The sequence below is a fragment of the Drosophila eugracilis genome, unplaced genomic scaffold (genome assembly GCF_018153835.1).
Source record: "Drosophila eugracilis isolate 14026-0451.02 unplaced genomic scaffold, ASM1815383v1 contig_75, whole genome shotgun sequence".
Lineage (NCBI taxonomy): Eukaryota > Metazoa > Arthropoda > Insecta > Diptera > Drosophilidae > Drosophila > Drosophila eugracilis.
In genome coordinates this window covers 2,086,621-2,104,373 of record NW_024573645.1, presented here as the reverse complement: position 1 = coordinate 2,104,373, position 17,753 = coordinate 2,086,621, and the positions used below count along the sequence as shown (strand labels likewise).

The 17,753-nt window shown below is 45.4% G+C and overlaps 3 protein-coding genes across 3 annotated transcripts; 2 read left to right on the top strand and 1 right to left on the bottom strand.

The window, feature by feature from the left end:
- The first annotated feature begins 183 nt into the window (after positions 1 to 183).
- Positions 184 to 4,220, top strand: LOC108117465 (dorsal-ventral patterning protein tolloid). The gene is made up of 7 exons (XM_017229887.2): positions 184 to 651; positions 713 to 774; positions 921 to 1,277; positions 1,339 to 2,159; positions 2,223 to 2,484; positions 2,547 to 3,115; positions 3,172 to 4,220. Exons 1-7 carry the CDS (start codon positions 457 to 459, stop codon positions 4,131 to 4,133), a joined length of 3,228 nt encoding a protein of 1,075 aa, XP_017085376.2. The 5' UTR covers positions 184 to 456; the 3' UTR covers positions 4,134 to 4,220.
- Positions 4,221 to 4,567: 347 nt separating this feature from the next.
- On the top strand, positions 4,568 to 11,194 carry LOC108117517 (protein abnormal spindle). Its single transcript, XM_017230013.2, has 6 exons — positions 4,568 to 4,740; positions 4,815 to 4,991; positions 5,053 to 5,265; positions 5,347 to 10,225; positions 10,292 to 10,593; positions 10,653 to 11,194. The coding sequence occupies exons 1-6, from the start codon at positions 4,726 to 4,728 to the stop codon at positions 10,926 to 10,928; spliced, it is 5,862 nt and encodes a 1,953-aa protein (XP_017085502.2). The 5' UTR covers positions 4,568 to 4,725; the 3' UTR covers positions 10,929 to 11,194.
- A 7-nt stretch (positions 11,195 to 11,201) lies between these two features.
- On the bottom strand, positions 11,202 to 16,113 carry LOC108117519 (allatostatin-A). The gene is made up of 3 exons (XM_017230014.2): positions 15,916 to 16,113; positions 12,050 to 12,492; positions 11,202 to 11,991 (listed from the first exon to the last, which is right to left on the bottom strand). Exons 2-3 carry the CDS (start codon positions 12,441 to 12,443, stop codon positions 11,921 to 11,923), a joined length of 465 nt encoding a protein of 154 aa, XP_017085503.2. The 5' UTR covers positions 12,444 to 12,492; positions 15,916 to 16,113; the 3' UTR covers positions 11,202 to 11,920.
- Positions 16,114 to 17,753: the final 1,640 nt, after the last annotated feature.

Below are 17,753 nucleotides of genomic sequence, written 5' to 3'. Positions count from 1 at the left end.
TCATGCGGGGGATTTATGATCATTAATGACCTGCCCTAAAACGGCCCGAACCCAACACCTGATCCTGGGCAAATGCCCCTGAGCCAGGCCAGCGCCCCAGGTAGATAGCCAATGTCAAGGTGCGCAGGGATACCCAAATCAAAATCCATTGAATGCAAACAGGCAGACAATGGATGTGGATGGTCAGCCCGACGATCGCCAATGAAGAGGGGTCTCGCAGTTGTTGTTTCTTCCTCTATAGAACTGTCCCTTTGAGCGGTCAGTCGAGATTCTGCAGTTGCCTGTCACCCCGCGTTCTCCTCATTTCCCCTACGAGTCTCATCTGTTACCTGCTCGATCCATGGAACCCTTGTCTCACCAGTATAATTCGGCAATCGCAGACCACGAGCGCTCAGTTAGAACTTTGAACTGGTTGAAGCAACTTCAGGGAACGAGCCCCCAGAAATACCAAACGAAATGCAAGGAATGTTCCTCATGCCTCCAATCGAAATGAAAGCGAAATTAGTTATACTCTCTGTGGGAGCTCTGATGATGGTTTTTCTGGTGGATTTCGCAGAAAGCAGACGTCTGAGTCAGCTGCCTGAAAGTGAGTGCGATTTTGACTTTAAGGAACAGCCGGAGGATTTCTATGGCATACTGGATTCTCCACAGGTGAGTGTTAGGCATCACGTGGCCGAGAGTCCAATTACAATCTCCAGCATAACCACAACAGGTGCCGTCAAAGGAGCCAACGGATGACAGCCATCAACTGAGGGCAGACAGACAATATTCGGGGTAAGTTCCACTGGGATTTAGCCCACACAATGGCGCGCAATTAGTCGTACCACCTCAGTTGTCCACTTGAGCTTGCCTTTGGGCCAACACGTAAGCAATACCTGAGCTCATAAGCCCATCTCCCTACCCATCTACCACCCACACAGGAGACGCCGGAAGCAGTCCCATAAATCGCGGAACAAATCCGGGCTGAGATTACTCCCTCCACTTCTATGGACCGACGATGCCGTAGATGTCCTGCAGCACAGTCACTTGCCCGTTAAGAATCCGAGTTCAGAAGAGAAACCCATCCTAAGGCGACGAAGAGCTGTAACAGTGAGAAAAGAGCGAACATGGGACTATGGAGTCATACCCTATGAGATCGATGGCATCTTTAGTGGAGCCCACAAGGCCCTTTTCAAGCAAGCAATGCGTCATTGGGAAAACTTCACCTGCATTAAGTTCGTGGAACGTGATGCCAATTTGCATGCGAACTACATATACTTTACGGTCAAAAATTGCGGGTAAGTCATGTAAACTTTATTCATATTCACTTTCTACAGTTAACATATCATTTTCCTATAGTTGTTGTTCGTTTTTGGGGAAAAGTGGTAATGGGCGCCAGCCTATTTCCATAGGACGTAATTGCGAAAAGTTTGGCATTATAATCCATGAACTTGGCCATACAATAGGCTTCCATCATGAACATGCCCGTGGTGATAGGGACAAGCACATCATTATCAACAAGGCGAATATCATGAGGGGACAAGAGTACAACTTCGATGTCCTGTCACCGGAGGAGGTGGACTTGCCCCTGTTGCCCTACGATCTTAACTCCATTATGCATTATGCAAAGAACTCCTTTTCGAAGAGTCCTTATTTGGATACCATCACACCAATCGGAATTCCCCCGGGAACCCATTTAGAACTGGGTCAGCGAAAGCGTCTCAGTGAAGGGGATATTGTCCAGGCCAATCTTCTTTATAAATGCGCCGCATGTGGACGCACTTATCAGCAAAACTCTGGCCATATAATAAGCCCACACTTTGTGTATTCGGGAAATGGGGTGCTCAGCGAATTTGAAGGCAGTGGAGGTGCTGAGGAGGATTCCTCCCCAGGCTCCGAATTCGATGCTTCTCTTACCAACTGTGAGTGGCGGATAACAGCTACTAACGGAGAAAAGGTCATTCTGCATCTGCAGCAGCTGCATCTGATGAGCTCCGACGACTGTTCGCAGGATTACCTAGAGATCAGGGACGGTTACTGGCACCGATCGCCTCTGGTAAAACGCCTTTGCGGGAATGTCACCGGGGAGATAATCACCACCCAGACAAGTCGCATGCTTCTTAACTATGTGAACCGAAACGCAGCCAAAGGTTACCGAGGGTTTAAGGCGAAATATGAGGGTAAGTTTGGTACTTGGAATGAATTTTAATTTGTATATTTATTTCCTAATTTTATCTTCCCAGTTGTCTGTGGTGGTGACATTCAGTTGGCCAAGGATCAGTCCATAGACTCCCCAAACTATCCTCTGGATTACATGCCCGACAAGGAGTGCGTATGGCGCATAACAGCTCCGGATAACCATCAGGTGGCATTGAAGTTCCAGAGTTTCGAGCTGGAAAAGCACGATGGTTGTGCCTACGACTTTGTGGAGATACGTGATGGCAACAACAGTGACTCCCGGCTCATGGGACGCTTCTGTGGGGACAAGTTGCCGCCCAACATAAAGTAAGTAAGTCAAAACCAAAGTAAGTTCTTTAACTAAATAAAGCTCCATCTTCCTAATTCAGAACCCGCAGCAATCAAATGTATATTCGTTTTGTATCCGACTCATCGGTGCAAAAGCTGGGCTTCTCCGCCGCCTTACTTATGGATGTAGATGAGTGTAAGTTCACAGATCATGGATGTCACCACTTGTGCATCAATACCTTGGGCAGTTACCAATGTGGCTGCCGAGCGGGATACGAGTTGCAGGCCAATGGCAAGACTTGCGAGGATGCTTGTGGTGGAGTTGTGGATGCCACGAAGTCTAATGGTTCCCTCTACTCACCCTCGTATCCAGATGTCTATCCCAACTCCAAGCAATGTGTTTGGGAGGTTGTAGCACCGCCGAATCACGCTGTGTTCTTGAATTTCACCCACTTTGACTTGGAAGGCACCCGTTTTCATTATACCAAGTGCAACTATGATTATCTGATTATCTACTCCAAAATGAGAGATAATCGTCTGAAGAAAATTGGTATTTATTGTGGGCATGAACTGCCTCCGGTGGTGAATTCTGAGCAGACTGTTCTTAGGCTGGAATTCTACTCAGATCGCACGGTTCAGAGGAGTGGTTTTGTGGCCAAGTTTGTGATAGGTGAGACCAGGATAAATGTCCCTATTCCAGTGTTTATAATTTACTTTCATCCACAGACTTAGATGAATGCTCTATAAACAATGGTGGGTGCCAGCACAGATGCCGAAATACCTTTGGATCCTATCAGTGCAGCTGCCGGAATGGATACACTCTGGCAGAGAATGGACACAATTGTACGGAAACCCGTTGCAAGTTCGAGATCACCACGTCTTATGGAGTCTTGCAGAGTCCCAATTATCCGGAGGATTATCCCCGTAACATCTACTGTTATTGGCACTTTCAAACCGTATTGGGCCACAGGATTCAGTTAACGTTCCATGACTTTGAGGTTGAAAGCCACCAGGAGTGCATCTACGATTATGTTGCCATATATGATGGTCGCTCCGAGAACAGTTCCACTTTAGGAATCTATTGCGGTGGACGTGAACCGTATGCCGTTATCGCCTCCACTAATGAGATGTTCATGGTTCTGGCCACGGATGCGGGTCTGCAGAGAAAGGGATTCAAGGCCACCTTCGTTTCCGAGTGCGGTGGCTATTTGAGAGCGACAAATCATTCCCAGACCTTCTACTCACATCCACGGTATGGAAGTACACCGTATAAACGGAATATGTACTGCGACTGGCGCATTCAGTCGGATCCGGAGAGCAGCGTCAAGATCCGATTCCTGCACTTTGACATTGAGTACTCGGAGCGGTGTGACTACGACTATCTGGAGGTCACAGAAGAAGGTTATTCCATGAATACAATCCACGGGAGATTTTGTGGGAAACACAAGCCACCAATAATAATCTCGAATTCGGACACTTTGCTGGTACGATTCCAAACGGACGAAAGTAATTCACTGAGGGGCTTTGCCATCTCATTCGTTGCTGTGGATCCGCCGGAGGATTCGGCTGGTGAGAATTTCGATTCAGTTACGCCCTTTCCGGGATACCTCAAAAACATGTATTCCTCGGAGACGGGAAGTGAGAATCTGCCGCACGCTCACCTCCTGCCACCAAGCAGGCTCCTCTAAGCATGTCCTGCGGTTGGACTCAGTATTTAATGTTTGTTGTTGAAATTTGTAAATATATTGTGATTAAAACTCATTTCAAAATAACTTATATGGAGACAAACTTTAAGTTTAATATATTATTTCTATGCATATTGAATTTTAAATATATCTACCTTAAACTGAAAAAGATATTTTCTTTTAATATTAAATGATTATCATTTATGTGATATTTTTAATGACTTTATAGACGCACCTCAATTTAAGTTTTTTGAATCTCCTTTCAAATTTAAATTATGCGCCAAAAACCTGCAACATTCAGACTATGGTCCGCTGCTCAACACTAATTTTTGAAACCCTGTCGGAACACCCCTATTATTTTACAATTGATAGATCCGATAGTTCGACACCTCTGCGCCAACAATCAAACAATCAATTATCGGCGTCGCTTCATTTCAAGCGGCTTCATTTCGAATTTGGAATTTAGCGGCGACGCTCTAATTTCTTTAATTGTTAATTGTGTTAAGTGTTTAGCTAGTCGTTGTGTTAATGGGCTACTAAGTCCGCTGCGTGCCCGTTTTTGTTTAGTGCAAGTGTTTTTTATATTTTTGCAGCGATGAGCGCCTTTGAGGTTAGTTAAATTCTTCGCTTTGGGCCTTCATAAAATGGTTTATAGGAAAATATTAAAATTTCCGATCATTACAGATCACAGTGACGCCTTCGCGTTTAAAGCAAAAGAAGCGCGCCGAAGGACGCGAGCCCGCCGTGGTGGTCATGGCTCCATTCTCCGCCAAGGCAATTGTGCAATTCGAGGATGTGCCGGTAACCAAGACAGCAAAGCGCCAGGTGCGCGTCCTCAATCCTAGTGATGAGGACATTGAGGTTAGTGGGTTACATTCTCCCTGGCAACTCGTATTTAATCAATGGAACGCCTCATTTACAGGTCAGGGTAATGAAGGCCATTCCGGAAGAGCACAATTTGACCCTTGAGTGGATGGAGCATATAGTGCCCTCCAGGGATGAAGTTTCCATGGAGCTGGTTTGGAGCCCACAAATAGAGGTGGCGTGCAAGGAGACGCTGCAGTTGATTGACAACCGTAACTTTCGCAAAGAAGTGATGATTATACTCAAGTCCAAGAGCAACCAGCCGGTCAAGGTTAGCCAACAACTGCATTTCCCACCCTGTATATCTACTTACCTTTTTTTTTGCATGTATCTCTTACTTTTCTACCTGAAGAATACGCGGAAATTTCCCTCCGTCGGTAAGACCCTGCAGCTGAAATCACCAACAGGAGCTAACAAAATGAAGAGCATGGTCACTGCTGCTGTGCAACAAAAAAAGCGACTGTCTGCTGCAGCAGCTCCTCCCTCCAAGCAACCTTGGCGTGTGCCTGCTCCTGCACGTCCGGCTGCCCGACCAAAGACTGCTGCGCAGGCTCCTTTAGTGGAGAAGAATGTTTACAAGCCACCGCAGAAAGAGTCTGTCTACATATCACCACAACCGCGTAGCCTCAAGGAGAACCTAAGTCCCATGACACCAGGAAACCTTCTAGACGTCATAGACAACCTCCGGTTTACACCTCTAACCGAGACCCGTGGAAAAGGATTATCTGTCATATTGCCAGACAATCTGGCCGCCTGGCCCACACCAACACTCCCAGGCAATATAAAAGCAAGTACGAATGATATGCGACCGCGTCGAATAACTCCAGATGAACTAGAAGATCAGCCTGCCACTAACAAAACCTTTGATATAAAGCACTCCGAGACAATCAACATTTCGATGGATGCTTTGGATTGCTCCAGGGGCGAAGGACAAATACACTTAAACAAAACAACCACCATTGTTCATGCCACACAAAATCGAGCTCTTGCCTGTATTCGCGAGGAGGAGGGGCCTAGTCCACCGCGCACGCCTACGAAGTGTATTGTTCACGACCTGAAGAGGGACATCCAGTTGGTAGGCTCACCATTGCGAAAGTATTCCGAATCCATGAAAGATTTGTCACTGCTATCTCCGCAAACAAAGTTTGCTATCCAAGGCTCAATGCCTAATCTGAATGAAATGAAGATTCGCTCTATCGAACAAAATCGCTACTACCAGGAGCAGCAGCCACAGATGAAGGGTAAAGACTTGAATAGCTCTTCCAGTAGCGAAGTTAGCTTACTGGGTCAGCAGGAGTTCCTGTTTAATCACAACGAAATCCTCGCTCAATCCAGTCGTTTTAATCTCCATGAAGTTGGTCGCAAGTCACTCAAAGGTAGTCCAGTAAAGAAACAGAATCCCCACAAGCGTCGGTCTCATGAGCTAAGTTTCTCGGATGCTCCAAGCAATGAATCCCTACACCGCAATGACACATTGACCATCTCCCCGCCCAAAAAGCAACGAGTGGAGGACACCACTTTGTCAAGGTGTGCAGCGCCGGCCAATGCATCCGCCCGAAGCAGTAGCGCTCATGCATGGCCACACGTCCAATCCAAGAAGTTTAAGTTGGCACAGACAATGTCGCTGATGAAGAAAACCACTACACCTCGAAAGGCCAGAGATTCTGTAGTTCAGGCTCCTGTTAAACTTTACGACTCGGAACTTTATATGCAAACGTACATCAACCCAGATCCGTTTGCGGCCACCACCACTATGGATCCCTTCCTGGCCTCCACCATGTATCTGGACGAACAAGCTGTGGAGCGCCACCAGACTGACTTTAAAAAGTGGCTCAATGCTCTGGTTTCCATACCCGCTGATCTGGATGCGGATTCGAATAGCAAAATTGACGTTGGTAAGCTGTTTAACGAGGTGCGTAACAAGGAGCTAGTGGTAGCTGCCACCAAGGAGGAGCAGTCCATGAACTACCTCACAAAATATCGGCTGGAAACATTGCGTCGGGCAGCCGTAGATCTGTTCTTTAGTGAACAGATGCGCCTTCCCTGCTCAAAGGTGGCTGTATATGTCAACAAACAAGCGCTGCGCATTCGCAGCGATCGGAATCTTCACCTGGACGTGGTTATGCAGCGTACTATCCTGGAGCTTTTGCTCTGCTTCAATCCTCTCTGGCTGCGGCTTGGACTGGAAGTGGTCTTCGGGGAGAAGATCCAAATGCAGTCCAATCGTGACATTGTAGGTCTCAGTACCTTTATCCTCAACCGCTTGTTCCGGAATAAGTTCGAGGAGCAGAGATACAGCAAGGCCTATACTCTTACAGAGGAGTACGCGGAGAACATTAAAAAGCACTCTCTGCAGAAGATTCTCTTTCTTCTACTTTTCCTTGATCAGGCAAAGCAGAAGCGCATCGTGAAACATAATCCTTGCTTGTTTGTTAAGAAATCGCCACACAAGGAGACCAAGGACATTCTGCTGCGCTTCTCCTCAGAATTGCTTGCTAACATTGGAGACATCACCCGGGAGTTGCGTCGCCTGGGCTATGTACTTCAGCACCGACAGACCTTCCTAGACGAGTTTGACTACGCCTTTAATAACCTAGCTGTGGATTTGAGGGATGGCGTTAGGCTAACCCGCGTCATGGAGGTGATCCTTCTACGTGATGATCTCACCCGGCAGCTGAGAGTACCAGCCATCTCTCGTCTGCAACGGATCTTCAATGTAAAGCTAGCTCTGGGAGCGCTCGGTGAAGCTAACTTTCAGCTGGGCGGCGATATAACTCCCGCAGACATCGTGGACGGGCACCGCGAGAAGACCCTTTCGTTGCTCTGGCAGATTATCTACAAATTCCGCTCGCCCAAGTTCCATGCAGCGGCCACTGTGCTGCAAAAATGGTGGCGTCGCCGGTGGTTGCACGTCGTTATCCAGCGGCGCATTCGCCACAAGGAACTGATGCGTCGTCATCGGGCCGCTACTATCATTCAAGCTGTATTCCGTGGCCACCAGATGAGGAAGTACGTCAAGTTGTACAGGGCGGAACGCGTCCAAGCTGCTATAATCCTTCAGAAGTTCACACGCCGCTATTTGGCCCAAAAGCAGCTATACCAGAGCTATCACAGTATCATAACCATCCAACGTTGGTGGCGTGCTCAACAGCTGGGAAGACAATGTCGACAGCAGTTCCTGGAACTGCGCCAGGCGGCAATCTTCCTGCAGCGCATATGGCGGCGACGCCTTTTCGCAGAGAAGCTATTGGCAGCAGCGGCCACAGCTCGACTCCAGCGTTCCCAAAAGCAACAAGCAGCTGCCAGCTATATCCAAATGCAGTGGCGAAGCCATCAGTTGGGCAAAATTCAGCGGCAGAAGTTCTTGCGCCAGAGGAAGCTTATCGTGTTCGTCCAGCGGAGAATGCGGAGCAAGTGGAGTATGTTAAAACACCGAAAGGAGTTCCAGCAACTGAAACAAGCTGCTATCAACATTCAGCAACGCTGGCGAGCTCTGCTGTCCATGAGGAAGCAGAGGGCTGACTACTTATCACTCCGCTCAAGCGTCCTTAAAGTTCAAGCACAGAGGAGAGCCACAATCAAAATGAGAATCGAACGCAATAGCTACCAAATCCTCCGAAGAAATGTCATCTGCTTGCAACGGCGCTTAAGGGCCACATGGAAAATGCGCGAAAGCCGGGAAAAGTATCTACAGCTTCGTAGTTCCACAATACTTATTCAAAGACGTTATCGCCTGCTTCAACAGATGATCAAGGATCGCAATGCTTACCTAAGGACCCGTCAATGTATCGTCAATGTCCAGAGACGCTGGCGAGCCAATTTGCAGATGCGTCGCGAAAAGGAAAACTATCTTCAGCTTCTATCCGCTACCAGATTTATCCAAACCAAATATCGTGCCAAGCTTAAAATGAAAAAACAACGAGAAAAGTACCTCCAACTCAAAAAGGCTGCTATTATAGTTCAGCAGCGTCGGCGGGCATTGCTACTGATGCGAAAGCAACGCGAGGAATACCTGCATCTACGCGAGGTGACCATCAAGCTTCAACGCAGGTTCCATGCCCACAAGTCAATGAGATTCATGCGAGCAAAGTACCGCGGCACCCAGGCCGCTGTAAGCTGTTTACAGATGCATTGGCGTGGGCATCTGCTTAGGAAAAAGGAACGTAGTCGTTTCTTGATGCTGCGGCAGGCAGCTATAACATTGCAGCGACGTTACCGAGCGCGCCTGAGCATGATCAGTCAATCACAGAGCTTTAACCAGCTAAAACAGGCAGCTATTTGTATTCAAAAAAGATATAGAGCAAAGAAGGAAATGCAAAAACAGGCATTAATATACCAAAAGCAAAGGGAAGCAATCATCAAAGTACAGCAAAGATACCGCGGCAAGTTGAAAATGAGGAAACAGATGGAAGTGTACCAAAAGCAACGGCAGGCAGCCATCCGCTTGCAAAAATGGTGGCGAAGTGTGCGCGAAATGCGTCTGGTTAAAGAGGGTTACCGCAGGATTCGACTCAGTTCCTTGAGCATTCAGCGAAGGTGGCGAGCCACAGTGCAGGCTCGTCGACAGCGCCAGATTTTCCTGGACACTATCCACAAAATTCGACTTATGCAGACATTTATCAGAAGTACTCTGCTTATGCGTCAGCAACGAAAGGAATTCGAGGTGAAGCGAGCGGCTGCCGTGGTGTTGCAGCAGCGGTTCCGTGCCCGTTGTGCCATGTTAAAGGCACGTCAGGATTATCAGCTAATCCAGTCTTCTGTGATCTTTGTGCAGCGTAAATTCCGTGCTAATCGCAGCATGAAGCAGACGCGCCAAGAGTTTATCCATCTGCGTACTGTTACCATCCACCTGCAACAAAAGTTCCGCGGCAAGCGTCTGATGGTGGAGCAACGCAATAGCTTCCAACTACTCCGTCGCTCCAGTCCAGATTTTCAGGCCCATGCCCGTGGCTTCATGGCTCGAAAACGTTTCCAGGCCCTTATGACACCTGAGATGATGGATCTAATACGACAGAAGCGCGCTGCCAAGGTTATACAGCGCTACTGGCGTGGCTATCAGATCCGTCGACGCCAAAAACACCAGGGACTTTTGGCCATCCGACGACGTATTGTCCAGCTACGGCAGGAGGCAACGGCGGTGAACTCTGTGCGCTCAAAAGTCCAGGAAGCGGTGAAATTCCTTCGAGGACGCTTTATCGCATCAGATGCCCTAGCTGTCCTTAGTCGGTTGGGTGAGTATTCATTTTAGTCTTTATCCATTTGGATTAGCAATAATCCCCTCTTCATAATCCATGCAGATCGTCTTTCTCGCACTGTGCCGCATCTGATGATGTGGTGCTCGGAGTTCATGTCCACGTTTTGCTATGGGATCATGGCTCAGGCGATTCGTTCAGAGGTTGATAAGCAGCTTATCGAGCGTTGCAGCCGGATCATCCTGAATTTGGCCCGATACAACAGTACCACGGTAAATACGTTCCAAGAAAGTGGTTTGGTAACCATTGCCCAGATGCTGTTGCGCTGGTGCGACAAGGACAGCGAAATATTCAACACTCTGTGCACCCTCATTTGGGTATTCGCTCACTGCCCCATGAAGCGAAAGGTAACTATATTGAGATTAAGGATAAAATGGATTTTAATTAATACCTTTATTATTTACAGATCATTCACGACTTCATGACCAACTCGGAGGCGATTTACATGGTGCGCGAAACAAAGAAATTAGTGGCCCGAAAAGAGAAAATGAAGCAGAATGCCCGCAAGCCTCCGCCTGTGACAACTGGACGTTATCAAACACAGAAAATGAACTTCACTCCGTGTTCCGTGCCCAGCCTGGAACCGGACTTTGGCATCATCCGCTACAGACCCTACACATTCATTTCGTCCGTTTACGCTTTCGATTCCATCCTGTGCAAGCTACAGGTCGACATCTTCTAGTTCTAGTTATAATCACCGATAAATGTTAAATGTTTGAAACGTTTTTGTGTTGTGTTAAAAAATAGTGACATAAATTAGTAGACCGAGATAGTTTTACCGAGACAATCGAACATAAAATATAAGACAATTTAAAAATGTAAAATACGAGGATAAGATAACATGTAAATGCCTGAAGCGAATATTGTAACTGATAGTTTAGTAAGTTGTTTTTATGAGAACCCCAAACAATGCTAAGAAATAAATAAAGAAGACGATTGAAAGTCAAAGATGAACTGGATTTGCTTGCACAGTATTGCTGCGCCTATGTTTATTTGGGTAGGTATGCATGTATTCACAAAACAATTACATATTTGTAATTATATAGTTAAATTAGTAATCACTTTGTCAAACACTTAGTTACATCGATATTAGTATGCAGTAGTTTACCCAATATTCGTGCTCCTCCGATTGCGACCACAACGAATGCCACTCGTGTCGTTCCTTTTGAGAGAGATTGCCCCAAGTATATAAGTTTAAATCCGCGTGTATATTAATTAATGCCCCTTTAAAATGTACATATATGGAGTACGGTAAATTGGATTGAATATGCATATATAATAGATTCGTATAACATTATATGTATTTCTTCATTGATAATTGCACACGCCAGTTTCATTCTTTTTTTTTTGTATTTTTCTCTCCTAAGATTTGGTTTTAATTGGTGGCTGCCGTTAAACGTCTCGATTTAAAAACTAAAAATAAATACTGTGGATCTAGCGATTTAATATAAATATTTGTGGGACGAGGGGCGTGCAAGGGATTCGGCTGGATTCAAAGACATTTAGATTGGCTCCTGAATGTGATTTAAGTTTGTAGAAGAGTCTGAGAGCTTTTTCCAAGTACTTGTTAGATAATTTTAGGTAGCTTTAGATCCTTTCACAAATGGCGCACGGCTGGATTTGGATTAGTGCGCCATCCGACGAGGATTATAAACCCTAAACCCATGAGTTGACTTAACGTCGGCCCAGGCCAAAGTTAAAGGGTTGCGGACGCGTCGTTCGCTTGTTCTGTCGGCCAGGTCGCACTGTAAGTCCAAGGATTAAAAGGATATACATAAACCGTAGAGGGCATATATGACTTACTACCACGCTCGGCAGCCAAATAGTTTGCTGGTGGCACTCTGTAGTCGATGTCATTGTCCTGGTCGTAGTCGTAGTCGCTGCGCTTGCCCAGTCCAAAGGAGTAGGGACGAGACCTCTTGCCCAGACCAAAGTTATAGACAGGAAGGCGTTTCATTCCCGGTGCTCCGTTGGTGTACATATAGGCCCGACGACCCAAACCGAAGGCATACCGCTCCACTCGCTTGTCGATGTTGTCTCCTCCGTTATCAGCCATCTCGTCGGCGGCCAGCAGGACATCGGCATCGCTATCGCCGACTACAGGACTACGCTGATCCTGGCCAATTACCGGGGAGCTGGCAATGTAGCCGACGCAGCATACGGCCAGCAGTAGGAGATGGGTGTGAAGGGAGTTCATTGTGATGCTGGGGGCGTGACACGGGATGGGGCACGTCTGGCTGCCGCTGCTGCAAAAAAAAGTAAGCTAAGATAAAGTGAACAGGCGACGAATAGAATTTTAAGCACTCGTTCCCCTATTCTCTGTGTGTCAAAGCGTTGCATACTTTGCGGCGACAGTTGTCGCTTTTCGTAAACATGGATGCTGGAGAGTTAGGGTGGCTCAATTTATTAATAATCCAAATCAACAATCGGAATGAAAGACGTCTTTAAATATTTTGTTTTACAATGATGTATTGAAATATCCATTTTTACTTAAGATTATTCACTTGCAATACCAAAAAAAATCTTTAAATTCCACTTTTTAGAACAAATAAACTTTTTTAAGTAAACCCATTTGAAAATTTGTTAGTTAAGAAGAAACTGAATCGATGAAAGTTATGTTTCTCCATCTCGACACAAATCAAGTCACCCTAATGCTTACCCATATATGCCTTCGTTTACGAATATTTATGCAAAATAAAGAAACAAACAATCGACAAGGAATTTGGCCAAAACACAAAATATGTCAACGGCAAACAAATGCCGACGCGTTGACAGCCCGGCAATAGCAACAGAAATGGGAGTACAACAAACAGGCAACTGGCAACAGGACCAAAAATAACGAACGTATAAAATGGCCTGCAGAACGCTAAAAAATGTGGGCAAAAGTTTGATGCCACCGCCACCGCAGTCATGCGGACGGTCCTTGGTCTTTGGTCTTTGGCCAACTCGAATTGCAGCAGACGCGACGGGTTTTCTGCTGTCCTTGCAGGTCCTGTCGTAAAAGTCAAATTTGATCCGCGAAACGAGTGACTTAATTCCCTAAGCAGATGCCACAATTAGCCAAGAACAATTACCCAAAAACTTTCAAGCCAAACCACCCCTGTGAAATTCCCTTCTCGCCGGATTTCATTAGCGAAATGGCGGTGTTAGACAGTCAGTCACAATCATCAACGCCTTTGTAGAGAGATGTCAGTGCCATCGATTGAAAGTGCACATCGGAGAAGTAGCAACTGTCAGTGTGGTGGTTGCATTTCCGCCGGAAAACTTGACAGCCGGGGCACGTAGGAGTCGGCTAAGAAATTCCACCCCACCGCCTCCAGATACTTATTGTTTGGCTACGCAAATTAACTTTTCCATTAGAATAAGGGCTTAAAGGGGTGCCCATCAGCAGCCAAGAGACATTGCCGCACATAATTATGTGCAAACAATGTTCAAATCAATTAATCGAAGCCTAAGCTCTGCCACCAAATGTTGCGCATACGCACCGTGTCCGGTCATAAATTCACTAGGGTGCATGTGCAACAGGGCCACAAATCATGCAACAGGTTCACCATAGACCACAAAAGGCCAGTAGAGGAGACCCTAGCCTTTCAACCTTCGTGTTTGATTTACAATGGCAGCACCATGGATGGCAGCTGTGCATTTTCCACGCAGGACAATAAAAACAATGACTGCCGCACTGCGAAAGGCTATGGCCACGAGATAATAGGCGGAAAATCGTCACATTTGTTAGACTTTATCAACCGCAACACGGCGAACACGACAACAAATACGGCAAAACGGCCAACGAGGACCCACGAAGAACCAATCGTAAATCTGATGGGGGGCAAAAACAAGTTTTGTGAAAAGTGTCAACACCTTTCACTATTATTTCCATTCGTGCAATAAAATCTTGTTTGTCGTCCCGTCCATAGCGCATAGTAACGCCCTTGGCCGCAAATGAGATTCCAGGCATTATCTGTTTATGAATTTACGCTACTTTTGGCCATAACTCTTTTGGTCCGTTGGCCTTTTCTCTTTTCTCATATCCGCAGCGGCGATTAGTTTTGACCGCCAAGCAAAATGCAACGGAAATTCAAAGGGGCACCCAAGATGGGACGTCTTCTGTCCCGGCCTAATTAAGTTGGAAACTTGGAAAAGTTTCCCAGCTGCCGAAGCATAAAGGCCACAGAATAACACCGAAGCCAAAAGGATATAAGCAAATTTTTAGCAGCAGCTTTACGTAGAAGCAGAGCCAAAGCAATTTTAGCTGATGTGGCAAATTACGACGGAAAGATCCCTCAGGTGAAGCTAATGCCGCAGCTAAAGCTGAACCTCAAAATGAGCGAAAAATTAGCTCTGTGCAATTGAAACGCTTTTTTAAATTGAAAGCCAGGCCAGGGGGCAGGTTAGCTACTGTTCCCTGTGTTTACTCACCTTCACCCTCTAAGCTCTCCTAATTAAGTTACGTTCAGGTAATGAAGTGGCTAACTTCTTTGCGCCAATTTATGGCGGTTAGGCAATAAAAAGCCAGCACCTCATTGCCCTCCGACCCTTTCGTTTATTCACTTTGTTTTGTTTCAAGATGTAGCTGACCCTTGTTCGCTTAGTTCCTCCCACTTCCTTGTTTTTCTTTAATTTGACATGTGTATCAATTCTGCAAGTAAACATAAACTGACCCTGGAGCGGCGAATCATCCCCCATCCGAAGCAGTCCATAACTTGCCCCAACATCAATCAACAATTGTCCTCCGATTTGTTTATTTAATATTCTCGTCCTTGGCTTTTGGGTTTTCTATGTGTGATCCCATTTTTTCCCTGCTCTGCTCTACATTTCTTTGCTTTTTTTCTGCTCTAGGGTGTGTTGTTATTTATTTAATTACAATTTGATTGAGGCTTGTCTTTTGTCTTCTAGCAACATCTCTGCGATTGGGAACGATTTGGCTGAGAGTTGTTGATGCTGATTCTGTTGCCGTATGTCAATTGTTGCCTCAGGCATTTTATATAATCAAATTTGGTTTTGTCTTCTCGCTAAGCGATTGAAAATGAATTGAATTCGAGGGGTTTCCTTAGATCAAAAAACGAATACAAATTGCATTGCGCTTTTTTTTGCATACTTTTTGGGGCAAATGTGCTGATTGAGTTTAAGGTCTATTTCAGAATGTAAAAATATTGTTCCTTTGCTTGGTGGGGGAATTTTTCGTTGCATTAATGTGCTATACGTATTTGTGGAGGCTGTCTCGTTTTAAAATATGTGAGTACTGCTTGAAAAAAACATAACCTACCCAAAACAGGTAAATGTAATTGAAAATATTTGTATCTCATTAAAGTTGTATAAAAGTTATGTGAATAGAAATAACCATATTTAAAAATTGTAAATGTTTTTGAAAGAAGCGCTATTTAATAGTTTTACAAATTGAATTTTTAAACATATTTAAAGTGCTAGCTTAAAAATGTTTATCAAAAATTCTTCGGTACTTTCATCTGGAAAATTAGTTTATCACTTCTTGAAATATTACTATTATTATTATTATATTCTAGGATTACTTTTACTATAAGATTGACTGTCAAATCTAATATTGCCACACTCAATTTTATTCCAACAAAATTCTAAATTTCAAATCCGTATAAATCCTCACTTAAGAAACTTTTACAGAATATTTAAAATGTTTATTATCAATCACAACTTACTGGGAAATCCGAATGGAAAACTCACTTTCCGGAATGCACAAAAAATCGCGATATCTACTTTCGAAGGATCGAGTTTGGAAATATCACTCCCATATACAAATACAGGATACGCGGTACTTGACTGTTTGGAGGTTCCGCGGAGTTATTCGGCTGGAGCTCCTGTTGCACGTTGACAGATCAAATGTCGGTTAAGTTTTGAATCCGCATCCGCTGGCGCTCGGCCTCTTATATGAGCGTATTGCGCGTCCTTATCAACGAACCACCCACACGACAGACGCAAGAAGTGACGACAATGTGTGGTGAGTTTTCCCCAGATATATTCAACACGAACGAGGGGTTGCTTTTTGGGTCGTATTGCGAGGTCCTCCACGCCAAGGATGTAACAAGTGGCCGTGGCCATGCGGCTATTCCGGCAAAGCCAAGAAGCCATTCCTCGAGGATAGTGAAACAAAAGCCGAGCCAAGACCGAGCTTCTGAGAAGGTGAGGAAATATGCAACTCGAGGCTGCGCCATTGCATATATGCAAAGCGAACGGTGCGTATGATGAATGCGATGTTGAGGTTCATTAGGAGGTCACAACGACACCCACGGAATATCATCCAACTATTTCTCATTTCAATGGAAAATTGCCAGCTGACTGGGCGCGCATTACTCAAATGCAGGACACTTGCCGTTGGCCCTTCTTTGTTGGGGAATCCTCAGAGCCAAGCTGACAACTCAAATGACATGCAACCCCGGCATTATCCCGATAAACCCCTTTCGTCGGCTGTAACATTTCAAAAGCGAAACGTCAAGGAATTTTATGCGGAATGTAAGCATCTATTTCACAATGCCGCCTTCGGGGTTACAAGGCATAACATTTAACATTTGCCCTCTGCCACATTTGTCCTGCTCTGGGTTACGCGTTCTTTTGCGGAATAAACAAATTTCTGGCTTAGACCGAATCCACGCACTTTCTCGATTTCATTGGGATATATACTTGCCTTAAGAGTTTTGCCAGAAATCAGGAAAGAAAAGCGAGAAATTGGTAAATATTTGATTTTTCATTTTAAAGTTTCTAAAATTAGAAGAACAATTTGATAAGATTATCGTTTACCTCCCTAAAGTAACCTTTTTCATCAAAATTCGTAGTATTTTTGCCTTATTCCCAATCAATCGGCTTACGTTACTTCAATACGTTTCAATGCATTCCGGGCAATTACCCAGACGGAGGAGTAAAAGGAACTGGGAAATAACCATTACCCAAGGAATTCCCGCTGAGACGATGCTTAGTTGTAAATAGTTTAATTACGAATAAAGGCAAAAATCGCTGGCTAATTGGAAAATATTGGGAAATTAAACACATTGATTGGCCAGCACCATCCCACGGATCGAATATGGCTTAAAGTGGCTAGGGAGCACGGGTCGTATACGCAATGCTTAGAGAGCACAGCGTGAAATTAAGGGGACTCACCGAAATTGCATTGAGATTTGTGGCGCAATTACAATTTGTCCTAGAAATTTATATGTTTTTATGGTTTTCTCGGAAAAATGGCGGCTAATTGTTTGTCCATGACGTCAGTCGGCGTTCGATGGGGATTAAGTTCCTGTAAAGTCATTGGCATAATCATCATGGCCATACCTTGTCGGCCAACAACTGCAGCTGCAAGTGGATACGTCAAAGTTAATGGCTATATGGTTTTGGCGATTTAGATTCGGTTATATAGTTGCACGCGTGCTTTTCATACTCACCACGGACATCGATCATAAATCAGGCTGATAAGAGGGGGCCTAATGACATGGCTCGTAACACCAAAACATGCCCAAAGCGTGGCCGGGCCAATCTCGATGGCCTGACA